General features: G+C 36.2%; 1 protein-coding gene and 1 long non-coding RNA gene across 2 annotated transcripts in view; one reads left to right on the forward strand and one right to left on the reverse strand.

Moving 5' to 3' along the window:
* The window catches only part of TRDN (triadin), a 377062-nt gene that overhangs the window by 153007 nt on the left and 201317 nt on the right, over positions 1–22738 (forward strand). Inside the window, exon 10 of the mRNA XM_032274890.1 lies at positions 5107–5184. Within this exon, the coding sequence (XP_032130781.1) occupies positions 5107–5184 (78 nt within the window). The remainder of the gene's footprint in view (positions 1–5106; positions 5185–22738) is intronic.
* The window catches only part of LOC116549351, a 60571-nt gene that overhangs the window by 33555 nt on the left and 4278 nt on the right, over positions 1–22738 (reverse strand). The gene's annotated exons all lie outside the window — the stretch shown is intronic.

The following is a 22738-nucleotide window of genomic DNA, read 5'->3' on the forward strand; positions in this document are numbered from 1 at the left end:
CAGGCCTCTTTCACACTGCTGTATCTTTCATTGTGTAGGACTCTATGGTTGCCCTTGGTGTCGAGAAGCCCCTGGAGACAAGAAAAGAAATACAAAGTACAGTGGTGACATTTAGCAATACACAAATGTAATGTATAGAGATGTCTGTATTTGAAGTCAAAACCTCCTTTGCCTGCCCACCTCACATAAACTCCTCAACTTCTTCAGATTATTCCCAGATGGTGAGGTCTTTGTTTCATAGGCAAATTTGAATATCTGGGATTATATGAGTGCCAATTCAATTATTTTTAATAGATGTGGTTGGGAAAAGGAGTGGTTGGCACCCCATATCCCTAGGGTCTCCTCCTTTCATCTCTAAATGATCCAAAAGTACAAGGCAAAAGCAAATGATCATAAGGAAGTATGAAGGTCAAGGGGTCCCTATTAACATAGGACCTTAGCACAGTCACATGCCTCAGCCTAAAATATAAAACCATGTTTTCTTTTAATTTTAGTATTTGTTAAATTCCAACCTTTGAAAATATTCTACATCTTACGAAAGTAGTCTAGGAAACTTATACCAATACGTAAGTAATATTATTGTTTTAATAAATGACTATTATTTCCTTATTAAATTCACATCTTCCCACTTTACTTTTAGTCATAGATTTACAAATGCCTTCTGTGAACCTTCAAGAACAAACTGAGACAGCAATTTGTAATGATTTCACATATTGTGTGTTTTTAATGTAAATAAATTTTAACTCAATGGTTACTTGGAGGTTCTCATACCTTTCCAGTCCCACGATTTATTGCCATTCACTGTTTGCAGGCTTGGGGTCCTTCCAAAATGTTCAGAGTTCTCTGGATGTAACTCTTCATACCTCCAGGAAATTTCAAGGAGGGTCTATGAAATAAAATCGCAGCCAGGCCCAGTGGCTCATGCCTGTAATCCCAGCAGTTTGGGAGGCCAAGGCGGACAGATCATGAGGTCAGGAGTTTGTGACCAGCCTGACCAACATGGTGAAACCCCGCCTCTACTAAAAATACAAAAATTAGCTGGACGTGGTGGCATGCACCTGTAATCCCAGCTACTCAGGAGGCTGAGGCAGGAGAATTGCTTGAACCCAGGAGGTGGAGGTTGCAGTGAGCCAAGATCACGCCACTGTACTCCAGCCTGGGTGACAGAACAAGACTCTATCTCAAAAAGAATAATGATAAAATCTCTATTAGATGTTAGAGAAAAAAATAGTGCCAACATTTGTTACAAGATAGAGGGAGTAGGCTTCAGTTGTTCTGAAATGGTTTTTAATCAGAGAATTTCATTTATAAAGAAACTAGATACATTAAACTTTGGTGTAGTGAACTGTTTTTTCCTTCATGCAATCGAAACTCAGCTCATAGCCTCCTACCTTGACAAGATTCTGAGTAATCTCATTCATCATTTCTAGCCAAGTAAAGAAAACATCAGTAACTTAGATCATTAGAATGAACATACACTGTACACTATCCCCAAAAGAATTTGACTAAACCAAAAACAATCAAATTGACTTGTATGGGGAAAAACCCCCAACAATAAAATATTAGCAATCTGCAAACCTACCATTCAGGTACTATGGAACTAAGCCAGCCAGAATCACTCAAGGAACAGAAATGAAGCCAATTTACTGTGTTTGAATGTCAGAGGGATTTTCAAGTAATAGCTTGTAAAACGAAGGGCACCTTTAGAGTTCAAATGTAAATTTCAACAACCTAAATCCTTCCTTCAGAGGGTAACAATCTTCAGGAATTCCAAAAGGATATATTCCTGATAAAATTATAAGCTTCTTTTCTGCAAATGAATTCTGCTATTTCTGTCATGTTCAATTTTCTTTGTTTTTGTTTTCTTACTTCAAAAGTCAGCTTCAAATCTTCTTGTGTAATTAGATGGGATTTAAATTGTAAATACATTATTGGGAAAAGAATTAATATTTTGAGTACCTACCATGCACTGGGTGCCTCATCACTTAATCCCTATAACACCCCTACATCTATCCTCATTTTATAAACACCCCAACTGAAGTTTGGAGATGTTATGAGATTTTCAAATTTACACAGCTTCTAAGTGACGGATCTGAAGATATCACTTACACCCTTGTGACTCCTAAGCATGCAGTCTTTATACTAAGCAACTCTGCTTTTGTTGTAGAACTGGATTATAAATATAATGCTATATTTAATACATTATATTATAAATAAAATATATTTAATACAATTAATTGTGCATTATTGTATATATTATATGTATAATGTATTTTACATATAATGTATAATGTATTATACATATAAGTCATTATGTACTATTGTATATGTTTATGTATAATGTATTCTTCACCCTGCAAAACGATTTGTGATTTCGGTAAGATTCTCTGACATTGCTTACTATAGGAGTCAGGACCAAAGTCATGTGTCATGATCAAGTATGACCCATCTGATTTGTTTTGGTGTACTCTAACACAACAAAAACTTGTCCTGAGTTAGTAATTCCCTGCCAGGGCTAGTATCACTGTCACCATGGAGACAAGCAGCCAGCTGGCTTCTCTTTTCTTTTTTTTTTTTTTTCTGCTTGTGTTCCTACTTTCCCATTGTACCAATTGTGGTCCACTGCCTCACAACCATGCCATCAGCCATCTTAGAGAGCAGAATAAAAAGTGTATTATAGCTGTGGAGAATTTCTGATATCAACTGGATATGAATTTTATGCTGCAGAAGCACCAGTGTGTGTGTTTATATATATAGGCATCCAGGCTTTTTAAAATTATTTACCACATACCATCCACCTGGAATCCCTCTGTCTTCCCTATCCTTTCTTACCTGGCAGGCTCTTTTTAGGCTTTTCAGTTACTCTCTTTCAGGACTCTTTCTGCAATATTTCCTTTGTGTATTGATTTTCCTTCAACACACTATGATATAATGATCTGTCTAGAGGTCTGTTTCAGCCAGTATATTGGAAATTTCTTGAAGGCAAGGTTGGGGTTTAATAATTCTTCAATGCTTGTATATAATAAGTAAGAAATAAAGTTTTTTTTAAATAAAATAATAACTTTACAGTTCCTTCAGATAAATCTAAAAATATGTAATAGTGTAAATTATGTGAAATTTCCAGGGAAATAATTTTATTTATTTTATAATAAGTCCCTCAATAACTCAACAAGACTATAAAAGACTATAATCATACGTCCACTACTATTTACCGAGGTATATGACAAGGTAGAAAGCAGTGTAGACTCAATAGGCACAATTCTATGAAGATATTTATATATCTTAGTATTTAGAAATAATTGGTATATATTTATGGACACTTCTGTTTTAAAAGTTTGGTCATTTAATTGACTCCTTCTTTGTCCTAGTAACTTATTTTCAAAGCTACAAAATACTATGCTACCTTAGAATTATTTTTTTCAAGAATGGCCCTAAAACAAGGTTGGGGAATAGACCTTTCCAAGTATACATCCCTTTGACCACTGAGAAAGTGGAAACTGAGGGTAGAGGCTTCACTCCTCTGCCCCTCGTCAGCTGTAGTCACAGACTCATGATAGATGACCCTTCTGTTAGGCTTATGCAGTCTGAGAGGAGCTTTAAGAACTGTAACTTGGGAGGAAGCTGCAGTGAAATCCAGTTCCACTTATTAGGAGCTGAGTAGCCTAAGCTCCAGTTAACCTTAGTTTTAAAAACTATAAAATGAGTCTAATACATCCTAAACAGCTTGTGAAGATTAAATGACTTAATACATGAAAACCATTTGGATCATCCTTGGCACATAGTAAACACTATATAAATGTTAGCTAGGGAAAGGTAATGTGGCTCAACCTTCGTTTTAGTGTTCCTAGCCTTATTTTTTTCTTTGCTAACTAAAAAAAATAAACTTCCATGTTATATTATGTTTAAGTCAAATCTTTCCTTCCATAGGAAAAAAATTAACAATATTAAATTGATATTTTTCTAGGCATATGACCTGTAAGTTATGAAACAGTATGTTTGGGTTCTATAGATACTTAAATATGCTTAATAATCAACCTGTATGAGTGTAACAACTACAAGAACACTATATGATGAACAGAACTTCATGTGTCATGAGAGCCTACATCTGGAATGTGGTGTGCATGCAACTCCAATAACTTTACTTGCTAAACCATATTACACCAAAGAGAACTAATTTTTGTGAATTCTGAAAAAGGAAAACTTTCAGTAAGTAGGCAGGTCTGCTGACATTTGATAATATCTAGTCGTCAGCGAGATTTTAGAAGGTACACATGCCCATCTTGCATGTTGATTTCTGGATAAAAAACACGCAGCGGAAGTTTACGGAATGAAAAATAGTGATAAAAGGTTTTGCAAGCAATTTATACGATACTAATGTAGCTAATGTAGCTAATGTACATTAGATAGCTAATGTAGACAGTTCATGGCCTGGATGGTATTGGTTAATTAAAGAAATCTCTTGGGATAAAGAAGAACTTGGAAATGATTGTAGGTTTTCTTTCTTTTGTTATAGCTCATAATAAACTCGGAGACTTGAGAGAAGCTCTCAAGGTTCTATAAACCTGAATATATTTTCCCATTGGCTCATTATTTACTTAACTACAGGTCATTTATTATGGTGGAAAAAATATATCTGTTCGATATCAAAAGGCCTATAAATTTCAACTTTCTTTTATTGGTCCTATTATAACATTTGAGAATTTTTAGTTAAACGGAAAAAAATAGTGATTTCTTTTATATTAAGACTCCCCCTCAGCTTCTGGGATTTTAGTTTCCATAATTTAATGTGCATATTAAAGATACATTGCTTAATTTGAGTGCGTGTAAATTTTCCATTAATGAAGTCCAGTAGATATATTTAACATTGTATATACATCTCTGAAAAATAATGTATTCTGAAATGGCTCTGAAGATAACTGAATTTGTTAAGGTAGCTTCTTAAAGATCTCACTTAATAACAGCTTTCTTATTGCATAATAATATGATTTATAATTGGCTTGGTATTATGAATTATGCATGTAGGGGACAGATCTGGCTTTTTAGTTGTGGATATTAGATTTGTTAATACTTTTTTTTTCAATGCCAATGTCTACATTGTATGTACAGGACAAAGCCCGGCCATTCCACCTCCATTACCGACAGAACAAGCTTCCAGTCCCACCCCGGCATCACCTGCCCTTGAAGGCAAGTATTTTTTTCTTCATAGATCTCTATTGTAGATAAAATATAATATAGAGGAGCAACCATAAAAAATAGTAACAAAGCAACAGCAAAATCCAATATTTTCTTACATACCTTTAGTACATCTAAACTACAATTTACTTTTTCTAAAATTGCAATTTGCTTCTTTTTAGGCAATCAAAAATGCCCCCTTAAGATTCTATATTGGTGACTTTCAGTTTTCAGAAGGATGTCCACTTTAGCACTTTGGGAATCAAGCAAAAAAATATATAGGGACAAACAGATAAGGCTATGCCTTGCAACTCTTGCAATTTACCACAACTTGATCAATTTAGTCTTTGAAGAGTCTGGTGCCAGATTTGCTGGGTATGAATCTGAGCTCCACCTTTTCCTAGTTTTATAAATCTGGGAAGTTATTTAAATTAATTCTTCATGAGTTTTGCCATCTCTAAGATGAGATAAGCAGAGCACTGATCTCCTACCATTATTGTGAGAATTGAAAATATATATATATACTCACAAACACACACACATAAATATATACTGTTGAATGTATATGTATCGTTTATAAGTGCTATATACAATTGGTAGTTAATACTACAAATAATTCTTGAAAATATGATGTCTCAAGATCAGCATTGCAATAAATTTTGCTGGAAATTTAAAGTCATTTCTTTAAGTCTTCATCCATTTCTTCAACTTTTATTAAATCCCAACCGTGGGATCATTCTGGATATTGTCCAAAATACTGGGGATTCGGAGATGAATAGAAAACAGTTCCTTCTCTGTCAAGACTCAATTTGCAGATGTAAAAACACCAGTAATTAAAGCTAAAAGCCTCATTATTTTTTTTACAAGAGGACAAATGGAAGTCTCCCTCAGATCACAGCCTCCTCTACAAAAAGGTAGAAACCTCTAGCTCTGTCCCATATTGGAAAGGATCTTCTGTGTGCAATGTGGATACCCCAGCCTGCTTGTTCAACAACTGCCCATTGGTTTTGGCTACCCCTTGAGACTAAGTGATGACACTCATGAGGATTCATCCAGGAAGAGGCTACTATTGTGTATCACCTACCTAGAGAGTAAACAAGTGATTTAGAAACACCCAGTCTAAAAACAGAAAATAGAGAGAGAGAAAAAAAAAAATCAGAGTTACATTTCTTTTGGCATTTGGACTATAATAGTTCATATGACTTGAGAGAATTTGACACAGAACTGACAATCTCTCTGACCAAAATGTTCACTGGACAAGAAAACACCTATAAATAATAACATTGCCTTAATTTTTCATGGGATTCTAATTCTGTTGTTGTTTCCAGATGGACATAAAGCAAGGAACTCAGATTCCCAACTTGAGGGAGACTTTGATAGTCAGATTATTCAAGCGTTTGGCACCAAGTTATCTCCTAGCAGAGGTTCATGAAATACCAAGTAGCAAATATTTTGCCTAGCAATCTGTCACTTAGAAAAGGATGTGTCAATTGTTAAGTAGGACATTTGGGTTCTGTTATTTCCTTTAAAGAGCAATGTAATTTGACAGTTCATCCCAGAACCTAGTACTGTGTTATGGTGAATAAAACAACAAGGTTTGAGGATCACAAGCCTTTGTCAGTTTCTTTTCTGAAAACGCAGAGGATGCTAACCCTGAGCAGCTCCAAGAGTCTATATTATCAGGCAATGCTGAGATCATGGGCTTTGTCAGGGCTTGCAGATGTGCTGCTTGTGACTTCATTAACATAATTGATTAGGAGCTAGGACATATTTAGTATTAATCAAGCTGTTTTTAGTGAGGCTGATTATGCCAGTCCTCTTGATGCACTATTTTAGTCTGGAACTTCCTTAGAACCAAGTAGAAAAAAAAGAAAGAAAGAAAGAAAGAAAGAAATTCTATAAAGGCTTTATGTAAAAAAAAAAAAGAAAATTTCATGTGGCACTAAAGTATGCTATTTGATCTGAGGAATGCAATTATAATAGGTCAAAATGTAGGAGCACATACATATTTCAATTTTAATGTTTTTTAAAACTAGAGCTCATGTGTAGACTAGATTATTAATTTGTTCACAGGAGATTAATAAAACTTCATTAGTAGAAATCTAAAAAAATTGTGGATCTCTTTGTGGGTAAAAGAATACTACACATCTATAAATCTGAAAAGCCAATACTACACATCTGTAAAGCCCATATATAAAAGCCTTCTTTGTGCTTTCATAGCACTTAAGAAACGAAACTTCCCACAGCACTTGCTTTGTTCTGGGAAGTATCTGTGTACTTCTTATCTCAGTCCACTTATTTAGTGCCTCGAAATTGGTCTAGCCTTTCTTGGATTTCCATGTTTTCCCATATTGCATTCTTTGTCTGCTGTAATGAAGTTTTTATTACTTTGAATTTTTGGATACAAAGGGATTAATTATATATTAAATCGTTTATTTCCTTTGACTCTTATTTTATTTTTTAGAATTTGTTTGTCCAGGAATAATTGGCTACAATAGGCTTTTAAAAGATCTTATATAATAACTACTTCATATCATCATTCTGGTCATTGTTATTAATTTGTATTTAATTATGGATATAACTGAAACTAATTTAAAATGAACTTAAGTATAATGTTAATTCTCATATTTTAAACAATTTTTAATTTCTATGTCTGTTGGGAGCTCTTACAGGGGCTGAAATAACTACCAGTTCAAAGGAACACTGTAGTTATCCATTCATTTCACGAATGGAGCTGAATTGCGTGAGTTGTTTTCCTCAAATCAAGTAGTTCCTTATAATAATAACATTATAGGTAATTTTAGCTCTTAGCATGAAAGGTCCTTTATCATCAAATGTTTTTTCAGCATTCCTGCTAACCTCTTACCCCAAGAACTGTATTTCTCAGACTCCTCAGTGGTTAGACAGAACAATTTGAGGCAATGTTGCCAATCCTCTTCCCAATTACCAAGGAAGGCAGAAAAGCTGTTTTATAAAATCCTTGTATAAGCAAATTTACCACATATGATTCCATTCATCTTTAATCAACAATACCAGATGATTTATTTCTCCCTACTTTCACCCACAAGTAATTATTGGACATTTAGTATAAAATTACCAGGATTCCTCTGTTGTAACAAAGATGTGGAAGAAATAAGTTAAGTTCTACTTAAATTACTTTTAATATTCCATTAAGTATCTGCAGTCTACATGAATGAAGCTGAATACAGAAAGGTAAATTACTATGAAGTACCATATATCTTGTTGAATAAATATATGACTGGTACTTAGTGTTGCAATTATAAATAATGTTATAAATGCTATCACTTGTATATTAACAAGAGAACTCTAGAGAGAAGACCAGAGTCTAGCTCAGTCTCAGCTTTGATACTAATGAGTTGTATGGTCTTTGACAAATCAATTGACTTCTTAGGACCTCCATTTCTTCACCTATCAACTGTGGGGACCAAACTTAAATAGTCTCCAAAGTCCCTCTGTGCCTTTATACCCAAAGATTTCATGCCTATTTTTTTTCAGGCTGGTGGATTGGTAATAAACTGCCATAAAAACAGAGTGAACCCTACATATAAACCCTACATAGCTTTGCCTAGTGGTTAAATAGCTATGATAGATATGATAGAGATGTCAAACTTGTTGGGACAATGGGTAATACTATGAAACATTATTTACTGAAACCCAAAAATAAGCTACATAGATCATAAAGGCTGTCAAAGTTAAGAGGAAGATGAGATATGAATGAGGCAAGGTTATGAAGTGAAACCACAAGTCTTTCATTGAACCATAAAGAGAAAGTTAGTTGAATTTGTATAGATACAAAGGAGAGAGTAACATTATATAAAATTTATTAGAAGATAATTTTTTACCATAGGATGCACCTGAAGACAATATTCTACAGGAGCTAGTAAGGTTTTATTTATAGTTCTATTAAACCAAGAACTTTATTACCTTAGCTCCTCAGTGAGATATATCCTGAGAAGTAAAAAATGAAATAAAATAATAAAATTGAAATTTGGCCTCTGTTTTTATTTTATTAATTCTATGACATAATAGATTTTATTGAACTTCAGTTCAACATAATATTTTTCTTTGTTTTGTGGAGAAATAAAGTCATATCTTTAGGTGATTTTTAATAGGATTGGTCTTTAGTTATAAATTATGATGAATTATTTAAACCTGACTACTTTTACCACCTATTTGATTTAGAGAGTTGCTAATAACAACATAGCACATTTTCCAGCACACTTAGTTACTCAACAATTGGTTGCTATTAATATTTTTTTTTAATATCAGGAGATTTCTTATACATATAAAAAACCATTGATTTTATGGTAGCTTTTTATTGGTATCCATAGAAGCTAGTAAGGTGATTGCTTTCATGACATCAGTCAGTATATGTAAAACCCTAATATGGTTTCTCAATACAGGACTGGGACCATATTGTGGAAGGCTCTGTGCACACAGCTAAAGCTTTTACATCTCCTTACAGACTGTGTGGTACTGCTTAGGCAATTGAACAGAGAATAGTATGATTAGGTTTGTCTTTAAGATTATGTGTTAACTATAGAAAGGGTAGATTGGTGAGGGGTGAGCTTGAGAGTTGGGACTATAAGACAAATTTAGGAGAATATTACCCATGGGAAGACTTACGCTACTTTTCTTTTAAACAATCACATTTTACTCTCAAAACAACTGCAAGCAGTGAATATGATTTATGTCATTTTACAGAGAAGATTGGAGAAATCAAGTAAATTGCCTAAGATAACACAGCTCTAAAAATGGTATAACTGGGATTGGAAGCCAGGTGTCCCCTACCAAGGCTCAGTCTATTTCCGTTTCCTGAAATGGCAATTAAGTGTTAGAGCTGAGTATAATTGCTAAAGTTCTTATCTGACTTGGTTAATTGAATGGCATTAAGAATGAAAACAGGTTTTGAGAGATAATAATGAGTTCAGTTTGGGGCTTGCTGAGTGTGTTGAGGTCCCTGGAATACTTATATGAATAGTTTAAGAGAGCTTAATAAATATATTATTGTTAAAGGTTTTCAGGGTTATGGTACAGCATTCCAGAGCTAGTCAAAGTACGAAGGCTTTATCATTCCTATACCTGAAGAGGCAAGGGAATAGTATGGTTTAGACATCCAGAAAGACTTATAGCATTAGGGAAGCAATGTCTGAACAGAACACCTGAAGATTGTGTCCTTCAGTAGGGGCCACAACCACCAACCAATGATGGTTGGTTGTAAAATGATGTATGTGAAATTCTCATTGATCCTGGGAGGAAACTAGAGAATGAATGCCCAGATCTCTCTATTTGTCTTACTCTATTATGTCTTGATGTTGCTCTTATAGGCCAAAAGAGCCCACATTCAGAGGACATGGGGCTTGGTTAATGTAACCCATAAGAGTCAGGGTGGAGATGGGACCTGGAGAGAACGTGGACATTACCACATGTCAGGTGGGATGTTGAGCTTGATCTATACAGTGGCAATCTGCAGTGGGCAACTGAATATATGAGTCAGGAGTTTACCAATGAAAGAAATGTAGATGCTGAAGTCATAAGTTAGCCCTGGCACAACATTTCTTGGAGTATGTTATGAGGAACTCTAGTTCTATTATATTCTTTGTTAAACAAAAAGTTTTCATGATAAAATACTTCTGGGCAGCTTAATATGTTTTTTTCTTGTGCATTCACAATTGAGGCACACACGTATCAAACGATGCAAAAATTCTGTATATTAAGGAAATCTGTTTAACTTTTTTAAACCCAGTGTTCCCATTTTTTTTAATCACAGAAATATTTCTGTTTCTGATTATACTTATCAATTTCCTAAGGAGCAAATGATCTCAAAAACACTCTTATCATACAAAGGTTAGTTACAAATATAACTAAAGAGCACATCAGCTGTGAATCTGAGGCTGTCTAGAACACAGCGTAGACTCAAGAAAGGAAATGGAGAACACACTGATCTAATCAGCATTCTCCAGAGAAACAAAACCAATAGGAGATATCTCTCTATCTACTGAGAAAATATTATTTATTATAAAGGATTGGCTGATGCAACTGTAGGGGCTAGTAAGTCCAAAATCTGCAGGGCATGCAAGCAGACTGAGGCCCCTGGGAAGAGTTTGTTTTGCAATCTTCAGTCTGAAGGCAGTCTGAAAGAAGAATTCCTTCCTCCTAGGTGGACTTCAGTCTTTTCTCTTTAAAGCTTTCAAATGATTAGATGAGGCCCATCCCGCATGACAGAGGGTAATCTGCTTTATTCAAATTCTGTGATTTAAATGTGAATCACATCTAAAAACTACTTTCATAGAAATGTCGAGACTTATCTTTGGTCAAAGAAGTGTTACCAAAGCCTAGCCGAGTTGATGCATAAAATTAACTATCACAAATATCATTAGAATACAGACTGATAAAGCCAAGGATGAGAGAATATGAAGGAGAAAAGGGTATAACAGGCCCCAGTGCTTCAGAGAGACGGAAACACGAAGATTCCCCAGGAAAATTTAGATTTGTCAATTGGAAAATCATGCTCATCTGCTCTTGACTCTAAACTTTTTCTCTACTACATAAAAATGAGAGGACGCAGTAGTCCTGAGTTTGAACTAAAGATTCAACTGTAAGATTTTTATTAGTTTCCTGAACCTCTCAAAGACTGGGTTTCCTCATCTGCAAGGTGATATTCACTAGTAGTATTTAGTAGTGCTTTTGGAAGACAAAAGAATTTTGAAGAGGCAGCTGTGATGGGGGAGGCTTGGGAAACTAGATTAAGAATAGAATCTTTAAAATATTTTGTTTTGGGTCATATGATGTTGACTATTTGAGAGATTTTAATAATGATTTAAACGTATCTTCAATTTTTCTTAAAATTTTAGACTCTTTTTTTTTTTTTTAATTGAAACACTGAGCTAGGGTTTGACCTGAGGTAACATAGTTATATTTGAATTAATATGTTAGAAAGAACAAGTATAGTTCAGCTTAGTGTCATGGAAAAGTAGGTAAGTATTAATAACCGTTGAGTAAATTAAAAAAAACGCAAAAACAAATAGGTGGCAAAATATCAAAAAATAAAAATAAAAAAAAGAAAGGAAGATGGGAAGAAATGAGAGTTCCCATGGATTTGAGCTATACATATATTTTAGTAGACAAGAAACTTGTATCTCTAAACTTATAACTTCCTTCTTTTGTTATATTGGTTTTGATTTTTCATTATTGATTGTTAAAAAGACTTTTTGTGAAAACAGTTAACTTTTTCAAAGACTTTTTGTGAAAACAATTAACTTTTTCTCACTGACGTAGCCATAAGAGGAAGTAGTTTTGTTTTTCTTACCCTCTACTTTTGTCAAGATAGCTAGGGGCATCTGTCTGTCTTGACTGTTCAGTAGCAACAGATATTTACTCTGAAGACTAAGGATGTTCCCCACCACGGGGAATCAGGAAAAGGGCCTTCTGTTGAGATCAGGGCTGGTTTCCTGCCTCACAGCCCTGTCCTAACTGTTAATGCTAGTATAAAAGAAATGTTTTTTGACCCGCATTTTGGCCTGTATAAGACCAAAGATGTTAAGGATGACATAGTTTGTGAATTTGAGTGAATTTGATCTATCACTTTCTTGTTATGCAATTCTAAGTGAAACTTTCTTGTGCAAGCAAATTATTTTTCATAAAACATTTCATAAAAAAGATTGTTTCCTCCAATGCTCTTGCTTACAAGTACCAATATTTCCTTATAAAACATTTGTTTGCGATTTGTGTCTGTTTGACGTAAGTATTTCTTCCTATTATACCAGCTTGTTATAATTCCAAATGGCATCATCCTTTCCCTCTCTAGAATGAGTGAGAAAAGTGACTGCATCTTTAAGACCAAGTGTGTTTTCCATAGATGGAATAGAGTCTTGGAAATTGCTCATTTAATAAAGGATAAAGAATGCTGTAATTCCAACACTTTGGGAGGCCAGGATGGGTGCATCACTTGAGTTCAGGAGTTCAAGACCAGCCTGGGCAACATGGCAAAACCCTGTCTCTATAAAAAATATAAAAATTAGCCAGGCATGGTGGTACATGCCTGTAGTCCCAGCTACTCTGGAGGATGGGGTGGGAGGGTCACTTGAGCTCGGGAAACAGGTTGCAATGAGCTGAGATTCCACCACTGCACTCTAGCCTGGGTAACAAAGTGAGACCCTGTCTCAAACAAAGAAAAAAAAAAAAAGCTTGCTTTGATTCAATCAGAATTTTATATAAAAACATTTTAAATTTACTAGAATAAATCTTATATTAAGAAGTGGCAGACATAATGTGTTACTAGTTTGTTATAATCCGTAAGACATGGAAAAATGTATGTAGTGCATCAGTTCAAATAAGCCTGAATTCAGCATATTGAAACTACTACAACTTAAAAAGCTGCAGTCTTTACACGGACACTGGCTTCTATTTTAAGAACTGACATCCATTAGGCATAATTTTAAAAATTGAAAGGCTTTAGTTCAAAATCAGTCTTATATATTTGTTCAATATACTAGTAATTTTTTAAAGTCAAATCTTATTTTTAAATAGCTATTATTACTAATTTATTTAATAAATCAAGTCCAAAATTGTTATAAAAATAGTAGTATCTTTGAAATAGTACTTTAAGGTAATGTATATTTTGGTTTTGAGTTGCAAACAACTTTTTCTTGTGCTGAAAATTTAGTCATGAAAAGAAAATGTTTCTAGGCATCCTTGACATTTTAAATGTAATGAAATACTTTTGCAATCCATTTCCAATTACAGAAAAATATAGAAAAAAACACTGATAAAATATGGAAAAAGTAATTTTATGTAAATAACATGATACTGTAAATGAAAAGTTGTTAGAAAAGAAACATATTTGTGTTTTCTTTACTATTTCTACAAGACACTTTGGGAAAGCTTACAATAAAACATCTTGAGTAAGCAATGATTCGGCATAAAAATTTAAAAGAGTTTTTTAAGAATTTCCAAATGTCAGCAACACCAGGCAAACAAACAAAAGCAATTGTAATTTATGGAGTTATCTAAAGAGACAAGTGCATGTGATCTGAGAACTTCTCCCCTGAGTACAAGTCAATAAACTTTGAGCATTTGCCTTCTGAAATTCAAAAGCACTGAGTGGAAAAATAAAATATTCCATCTCCCTTTCCTTCACCCATCTCACTGCTCTTTCCTTCTCTGTTTCTCTAACACCCCTCCCCCTTCACCCCCCCTCACTACACACACACACAGTAGTAGCCTTTTTTTTTGTTTCACTTCTATTAAGAAAGTGAGAAAGAACAGATGTGGCACCCTTCAGCTATACAAACACAACCCATTTTAAATAAATGCAATCACTCATCTAAAAAGCTTTATCATTTCCAAAAGGTTTGGGAGAAATTTACCTTATCCATTTTAAATGTTAAGTTTAATTAACATAGAAATATGTTTTGCAATTTGAAGTGTATTAAATAATCTTTCTAGTTCCATTTCCTTTTGCATACTAAATTCAGAAATAGGGGGGAAAAAAAAAACCATGAAGTCAAAGAACTTTGGTGAGAGAGCTGAAAGATAAGACAGAGTGATGAGGTAAAAAGTGGCACTTTTGCCGGGCACGGTGGCTCACGCCTGTAATCCCAGCACTTTGGGAGGCCAAGGCAGGTGGATCACGAGGTCAAGAGATCGAGACCATCCTGGTCAACATGGTGAAACCTCGTATCTACTAAAAATACAAAAAATTAGCTGGGCATGGTGGCGCGTGCCTGTAATCCTAGCTACTCAGGAGGCTGAGGCAGGAGAATTGCCTGAACCCAGGAGGCGGAGGTTGCGGTGAGCCGAGATTGCGCCATTGCACTCCAGCCTGGGCAACAAGAGCGAAACTCCGACTCAAAAAAAAAAAAAAAAAAAGTGGCTCTTTTTTCTGCCCATGACTTAATCAGCTTTTAAGTTTTTGATAGAGCATATCTATCTCAAGCTTCATTTTTCATGTTGCAGGAGAGAAACAGTTTGTGATCATCTTTAGATTTAAATCTTCGTTCTGTCACTTACATCAGCAGTCCCCAACCTTTTTGACACCAGGGACCTGGTTCCTGGAGGACAATTTTCCCATGGAAAGGGGTGAGGGAAGGGATGGTTTCAGCATGAAACTGTACCGCTTCAGATCATCAGGCATTAGATTCTCATAAGGAGCGCAAAACCTAGATCCCTCGTATGTACAGTTCACAATAGGGTCTGCCCTCCTATGAGAATCTAATGCAGCTGCTGATCTGACAGGAGGTGGAGCTCAGGCAGTAATACTCACCTGCACTCTGCTCAAAGACAGAGTGATGAGGTAAAAAGTGGCACTTTTGCCGGGCCCGGTTCCTGTGTGCCCCAGTTCCTAACAGGACACTGACCAGTACTGACTCGCAGCACAGGGGTTGGGGACCTCTGACTTACATGACCTATGAAGTTGGCCACGTTAGTCATCTTTTCTGAGCCCCCTTCCTCAAAGGTTATAGGATGTGTAGACTTTCACCTGAGGATGAAGTATATGCTAATGCATGTAAGGTCATATACTTTATTCTATTAGTATAATTTCTTATCATCTTGAAATTACTATGGATCCAATCCAAACTAAAACATATTTTTTTTACCGTGTTTGATCATGTAAAATAAAGTGATTGTTAAGATCCTTTTATCACACCTCTTTGAAGCTCAAAGGGAAAAATGTAGTATGGTATCTTTTTAAAAATCATTTTTCCATAAGTTATTGTGGTACAGGTGTTTTCAGTGGTGATTTGTGAGATTTTCGTGTACCCATCATTCAAGAAGTATGCACTGCACCATATTTGTAGTCTTTTATTTCTCGTCTTTATTCCTCACACTCTTCCCCCAAGTCCCCAAAGTCCATTGTATCATTCTTATGTTTTTGCATCCTCATAGCTTAGCTCCCACATACCAGTGAGAACATATAACATTTGGTTTTCCATTCCTGAGTTAATTCACTTAAAATAATAGTCTCCTGTCTCATCCAGGTCTCTGCTGTTAATTCATTCCTTTTTATGACTGAGTAGAATTCCATTGTATATATACACACCACAGTTTCTTTATCCACTCATTATTTGATGGGCATTTGTGTTGGTTCCATGATGATGTAATTGTGAATTGTGCTGCTCTAAACATGCATGTGCAAGTATCTTTTTTGAATAATGACTTCTTTTACTCTGGGTAGATATCCAGTGATGGGATTGCTGGATCAAATGGTAGTTCTACTTTTAGTTCTTTAAGGAATCTCAACACTGTTTTCCAGAGTGGCTGTACTAGTTTACATTCCCACCATCAGTGTAGAAATCTTTGCTAATCTCCACATCCATGACAATATCTACTGTTTTTTGATTTTTTTATTGTGGCCATTCTTGTAGGAGTAAGTTAGTATCACATGGCGGTTTTGATTTGCATTTCCCTGATCATTAGCGATGTTGAGCATTTTTTCATATGTTTGTTTGTCATTTGTAGACCTTCTTTTTGAGAATTCCCTATTCATGTCCTTAGCCCATTTTTTGATGGGAATTTTTTTTTTTTTTTTTTACTGACTTGTTTGAGTTTGTTTGTAGATTCTGGATACTAGTTCTTTGTCAGAAGTATAGATTGTTAAGGTTTTCTCCCACTCTGTGGGTTGTCTGTTTACTCTGCCCACTGTTCTTTTTGCCATGCAAACGCTCTTTAGTTTAATTAGGTCCCAGCTATTTATCTTTGTTTTTATTGCATTTGATTTTGGATTCTTGGTCATGAAATCCTTGCCTAAGGAAATGTCTAGAAGGGTTTTTCCAATGTTATCTTCTAGAATTTTTATAGTTTCAGGTCTTAGATTTAAGTCCTTAATCCATCTTGAGTTGATTTCTGTATAAGGTAAAAAATGAGGATCCAGATTCATTTTCCTACATGTGTCTGAATAATTATCCCAGCACCATTGCTTGAAAAGGGTGTCCTTTCCCCACTTTATGTTTTTGTTTACTTTGTCAAAGATCAGTTGACTTTAAGTATTTCCATTTATTTCTGAGTTCTCTATTCTGTTCCATTGATCTACTTCCCTATTTTTATACCAGTACCATGCTATTTTGGTGACTATGGCCTTATAGCATAGTTTCAAATCAGGTAGTGTGATGCCTCCAGATTTGTTCTTTTTGCTTAGTCTTGCTTTGGCTATGTGGGCTCTTTTATGATTCCATATGAATTTTAGAACTGTTTTTTCTAACGCTGTGAAGAATGATGGTGGTATTTTGATGGGGACTGCATTGAATTTGTAGACTGCTTTTGGCAATATAGTCATTTCCCCAATATTGAATATAGCCATCCATGAGCCCGGGATTTGTTTCCATTTGTTTGTGTCATCTACAATTTCTTTAAATAGTGTTTTGTGGTTTTCCTTGTAGAATTATTTCATCTTCTTGCTTAGGCATATTCCTAAGTATTTTATTTTTTTGCAGCTCTTGTAAAAGGGTTTGAGTTCTTGATTTGATTTTCTGCTTGGTTGCTCTTGATGTATAGAAGAACTACTGATTTGTGTGCATTAATCTTACATCTGGAAACTTTGCTGACTTCTTTTATCAATTTTAGGAACTTTCTGGAGGAGTCTTTAGGGTTTTCAAGGTAAATGATCATATCATCAGCAATTAGTGACAGTATGACTTCCTCTTTACCTATTTGAATGCCTTTTATTTCTTTCTCTTGTCTGATTGCTCTGCCTAGGACTTCCAGTACTACGTTGAAGAGAAGTGATAAGAATGGACATCCTTGTCTTTTTCCAGCTCTCAGAGGGAATACTTTCAACTTTTCCCCATTCAGTATATGGTGGCTGTGTGTTTGTCATAGATAACTTTTATTACATTAAGATATGTCCTTTTTATGCCAATTTTGCTGAGAGTTTTAATTATAAAGGGATGTGGATTTTGTCTAATGCTTTTTCTGCATCGATTAAGATGATCATGTGACTTTTTTTAAAAATTCTGTTTATGCGATATACTGCATTTATTGACTTGTGTATGTTAAACCATCCTCCACCCCTGGATATGAAATCCACTTGATCACGGTGAATTATCTTTTTGATATGTTGCTGGATTTGGTTAGCTAGTATTTTGTTAAGGATTTTAGTAACTATATTTACCAAGGATATTGGTCTATAGTTTTCTTTTTTGGTTATGTCCTTTCCTGGTTTTGGTATTAGGGTGATACCAGCTTCACAAAGTGACTTGGGGAGAATTCCATCTTTATCATTCTTGTGAAATAGTGCTAGTCAAAAGGATTTGTACAAATTCTTCTTTGAATGCCTGGTAGAATTCTGCTGTGAATCCATCTGATCCTGGACTTTTTTTGTTGGTAATTTTTTAGTTACCATTTCAGTCTCACTGCTTGTTATTGGTCTGTTCAGGGTATCTAAATCTTCCTTCCAACCCCAGGAGGGTCGTATTTTTCCAGGAATTTAACCATCTCTTCTAAGTGTTTTTTTGTTTATGTGTATAAAGGTGTTCATAATAGCCTTGAGTGATCTTTTGTATTTCAGTAGTGTCAATGTCTCCATTTCTTAGTGAGGTTATTTGGATTTTCTCTCTTCTTTTCTTGGTTAATCTTGCTAATGGTCTATCAATTTTATTTGTCTTTTCAAAGAATTAGCTTTTTGTTTCATTTATCTTTGGTATTTTTTTCTTGTTGTTTCAATTTTATTTAGTTTTGCTCTGATCTTGGTTATTTCTTTTCTTCTGCTGGATTTGGGTGTGGTGGGTTCTTGTTTCTCTAGTTCCTTGAGGTGTGACCTTAGAAGTCAATTTGTGTTCTTTCAGTCTTTCTGATGTAGGCATTTAGGGCTATAAACTTTCCTCTTAGCACCACCTTTGCTGTATCCCAGAGGTTTTGGTAGGTTGTGTTATTATTGTCATTCAGTTTGAAAAATTTTTTAGTTTCCATCTATCTTGGAGAAAGTTCCATGCACTATTGAATAGAATGTGTATTCTGTGGTTGTTGGATGAAATGTTCTGTATGTATCTGTTAAGTCCATTTGTTCCAAGGTGTAGTTTAAATCCATTGTTTCTTTGTTGACTTTCTGTCTTGATGACCTGTTTAGTGCTGTCAGTGGAGTATTAAAGTCCCCCAGCATTTTTGTGTTGATGTCTATCTAACTTCCTAGATCTATTAGTAATTGTTTTATAAATTTAGTAGGTCCAGTGTTAGGTGCATATATATTTAGGACTGTAATATTTTCCTGTTGGACAAGACATTTTACCATTATATAATGTCCCTCTTTGTCTCTTTTTACTGCTGTTGGTATCAAGTTTGTCTTGTCTGATATAAGAATAGTTACCCTTGCTTGCTTTTGGTGTTCATTTGCATTAAATGCCTTTTTCTGCCCCTTTACTTTAAGTTTATGTGAGTCCTTATGTCTTAAGTGAGTCTCCTGAAGGCAGCAGATAGTAGGTTGGTGATGTCTTATCCATTCTCTGGTTCTGTATCTTTTAGAAGGTGCATTTAGACCATTTACATTCAATGTTAATATTGAAATGTGAGGTATGATTGCATTCATTGTGCTCTTCGTTGCCTGTGTGTTTTGGGTTTTTTGTTTTTGCTTTTTAACTTAAATTGTTGTTTTATAGGGCCTATGTGATTTATACATTAAGAGAGTCTGGTTTGATATATTTCCAGGACTTGCTTCAAGATTTAGAGCTTCTTTTAGCAGTTATTGGAGTGGTGGCTTGGTAATGGCAAATTCTCTCAGTATTTGTCTGAAAAAGACTGTATCTTTCCTTCATAATATGATGCTTAGTTTCACTGGATACAAAATTCTTGGCTGATAATTGTTTTGTTTGAGGAGGCTGAAGATAGGGCCCCAATCCCTCCTGGCTTGTAGGATTTCTGCTGAGAAACCTGTTGTTAATTTGATAGGTTTTCCTTTAGAGGTTACCTGGTGCTTCTGTCTCACAATTCTTAAGATTCTTTCCTTCATCTTAACTTTAGATAACCTGATAACAATGTGCCTAGGTGATGAGCTTTTTGCAATGTATTTCCCCAGTGTTCTTTGCGCTTCTTGTATTTGGATGTCTAGGTCTCCAGCAAGATCGGGGTAGTTTTCCTCATTTATTCCCCCAAATATTTTTTCCAAGCTTTTAGAATTATCTTCTTCCTCAGGAACACCAATTATTCTTAGATTTGGCCATTTTACATAACCCAGGCTTCTTGGAGACTTTGATTATATTTTCTTATTCATTTATCTTTTCCTTTGTTGGATTGGGTTAATTTGAAGACCTTGCCTTAGGGCCCTGAATTTCTTTCTTCTAATTGTTGAATTCTACTGCCAAGACTTTCCAGAACATTTCACATTTCTAAAAGTGTGTCCAAAGTTTCCCAAGTTGTTGATTTTCTTAAAGCTATCTATTTCCTTGACTATTCCTCCCTTCACTTGTTGTATAGCTTTTTGGATGTCCTTGCACTGGACTTGACCTTTCTCTGGTGCCTCCCTGATTAGCTTAATAACTAATCTCCTGAATTCTTTTTCAGGTAAATTAGGAATTGCTTCTTGGTTTGAATCCTTTGCTGGTGAACTAGTGTGATATTTTGGGGTGTTGAGGAGCCTTGTATTGTCATATTACCAGAGTTCGTTATCTGTTTCCTTCTCATTTGGGTAGGCTCTGTCAGAGTGAAGGTCTAGGGCTGAAGCCTGTTCAGATTCTTTTGTCCCATGGGTGTTCCCTTGATGTAGTACTCTCTCCCTTTTCCTATGGATGTGGCTTCCTGTGAGCAGAACTGCAGTAATTGTTGTCTTTCTTCTGGGTCTAGCCACCCAGTGAGTCAGCCCAGGTTTGCACTGGTACTGTGGGTTGTCTGCACAGAGTCCTGTGATGTGAACCATCTGTGGGTCTCTCAGCCAAGGATACCAGTGCCTATTCCAGTGGAGGTGGCAGGGGAGTGCAGTGGACTTTATAAGAGTCTTTAGCTTTTGTGGTTTAATGCTCTATTTTTGTGCTGGTTGGCCTCCTGCCAGAAGGTGGAGCTTTCCAGAGAGTATCAGTTGCAGTCGAATGGAGATGAACCAGTGGTGGTTGGGGCCCTAGAACTCCCAAGATTATATGCCCTTTGTCTTCTGCTACCATGGTGCATAGGGAAGGACCATCAGGTAGAGGTGGGAGTAGGCATGTCTGAGCTCAGATTTTCCTCGGGCGGGTCTTGCTGTGGCTGCTGTGGGGGTTGAGGGTGAGATTCCATGTCAATGGAGTTGTGTACCGAGGAAGATTATGGCTGCCTCTGCTGAGCCATGCAGGTTGCCAGGGAAATTAGGGAAAGCCGGAAGTCACAGGCCTCACCCAGCTCCCATGCAAACCAAAGGGCCATTCTCACCCCCACCATGCTCTACCACCCAACAGCCCTGAGTCTGTTTCCAGGTGGAGGGTGAGATGCGCTTGAAAACTTGCCCCAGGATACCCACCTCTCAGCTGCTAAAGAAAAGGGCTTGGTTCTTCCCCTGCCTGTGGAGCCTGCATACCAGATTTGCACCCTCTCCTGAGTTCTGGGCCAGGAGGCTTCTCACCCTGTTCAAACTGTTACAGAGTTCAACTAGAGAATTCCTTCTCCTTGTGGTTTTACCCCCTGCTCCTCTGGTCACCCTCCTGATGGATCCCTGTGGTGCCAGGCAGGAATGGCCTGCTAGGGGACCCAGCAAGCTCCCAGGGCCTTTCTGCTGCTTCCTCTACCCTTAATTTTGCTCAGCTGTCTAAATTGACTCAGCTCCAGGTAAATTCAGAAAGTTCTCCTGCAAAAAGACCTTCAGTTTCTACAGTGGGGGTGTGTGTTCGAGAGAGGAGGGTCTCCCTTTCCCACTTCCACATTTGGGGCACTCTCAGCATTTGGGGTGTCTCTTGGGCCCTGCAGAAGCAGTCCACTTCCTTCAGAGGGTCTGCAGGTCCTCTCAGGATTGCTGGTTTGTTCTTGTAGTTGATCTACAGCTAAAATTTACAATCGCCATTTTTTTTTTTTTTTTTGAAACAGACCTTGCTCTGTCGCCCAGAATGCAGTATAGTGGCCACAGTTTTGGGTCACTGCCTGTAGTATGACACCTTGAAGAAGTTTGAATTTAAACAGATGAGACCTAGAGTCCTTTACACTAGGGCACTGAATTCTCAACTGTATCTGCAAGACATGAGCTATGACCGTACCTCAGTTCCTTCAACTATTGATAACAACATGCTATGTGCGGTTCAGGGTGGGCCCCTCAGTCCCTTTTAGACTCAGTCTGAGGTTGTATCCCCCAGGAGTAGCTTCCCACTCCACTCAGCTGAGCAGGGTTGCATGCCTCTCTTGACTCCTACATGCTTCACTTCTACTCTTTCACAAAGTCCTTATTGTAATTCTGAACTTTCTCACTTCACGCTCTCACACCTGGTATTACTGGAGGAGGTTTTTAAAACTCCAAACACTGGCAAAGGATTTTGGCATAAGACTAGATAAGCATTTGTTGATTTATGTGACTAAATTGTATTAGTAAAGGTCTTGTGTAGTCAATGGAAAGTACTGTAGAATAGCTGGTTGTTAGTTGTTTGTTGTTAACAGCTGATAATGA

Source organism: Sapajus apella, unplaced genomic scaffold (genome assembly GCF_009761245.1).
Source record: "Sapajus apella isolate SASKATOON/1434 unplaced genomic scaffold, GSC_monkey_1.0 scaffold6, whole genome shotgun sequence".
In the NCBI taxonomy this organism is placed as follows: Eukaryota; Metazoa; Chordata; class Mammalia; order Primates; family Cebidae; genus Sapajus; species Sapajus apella.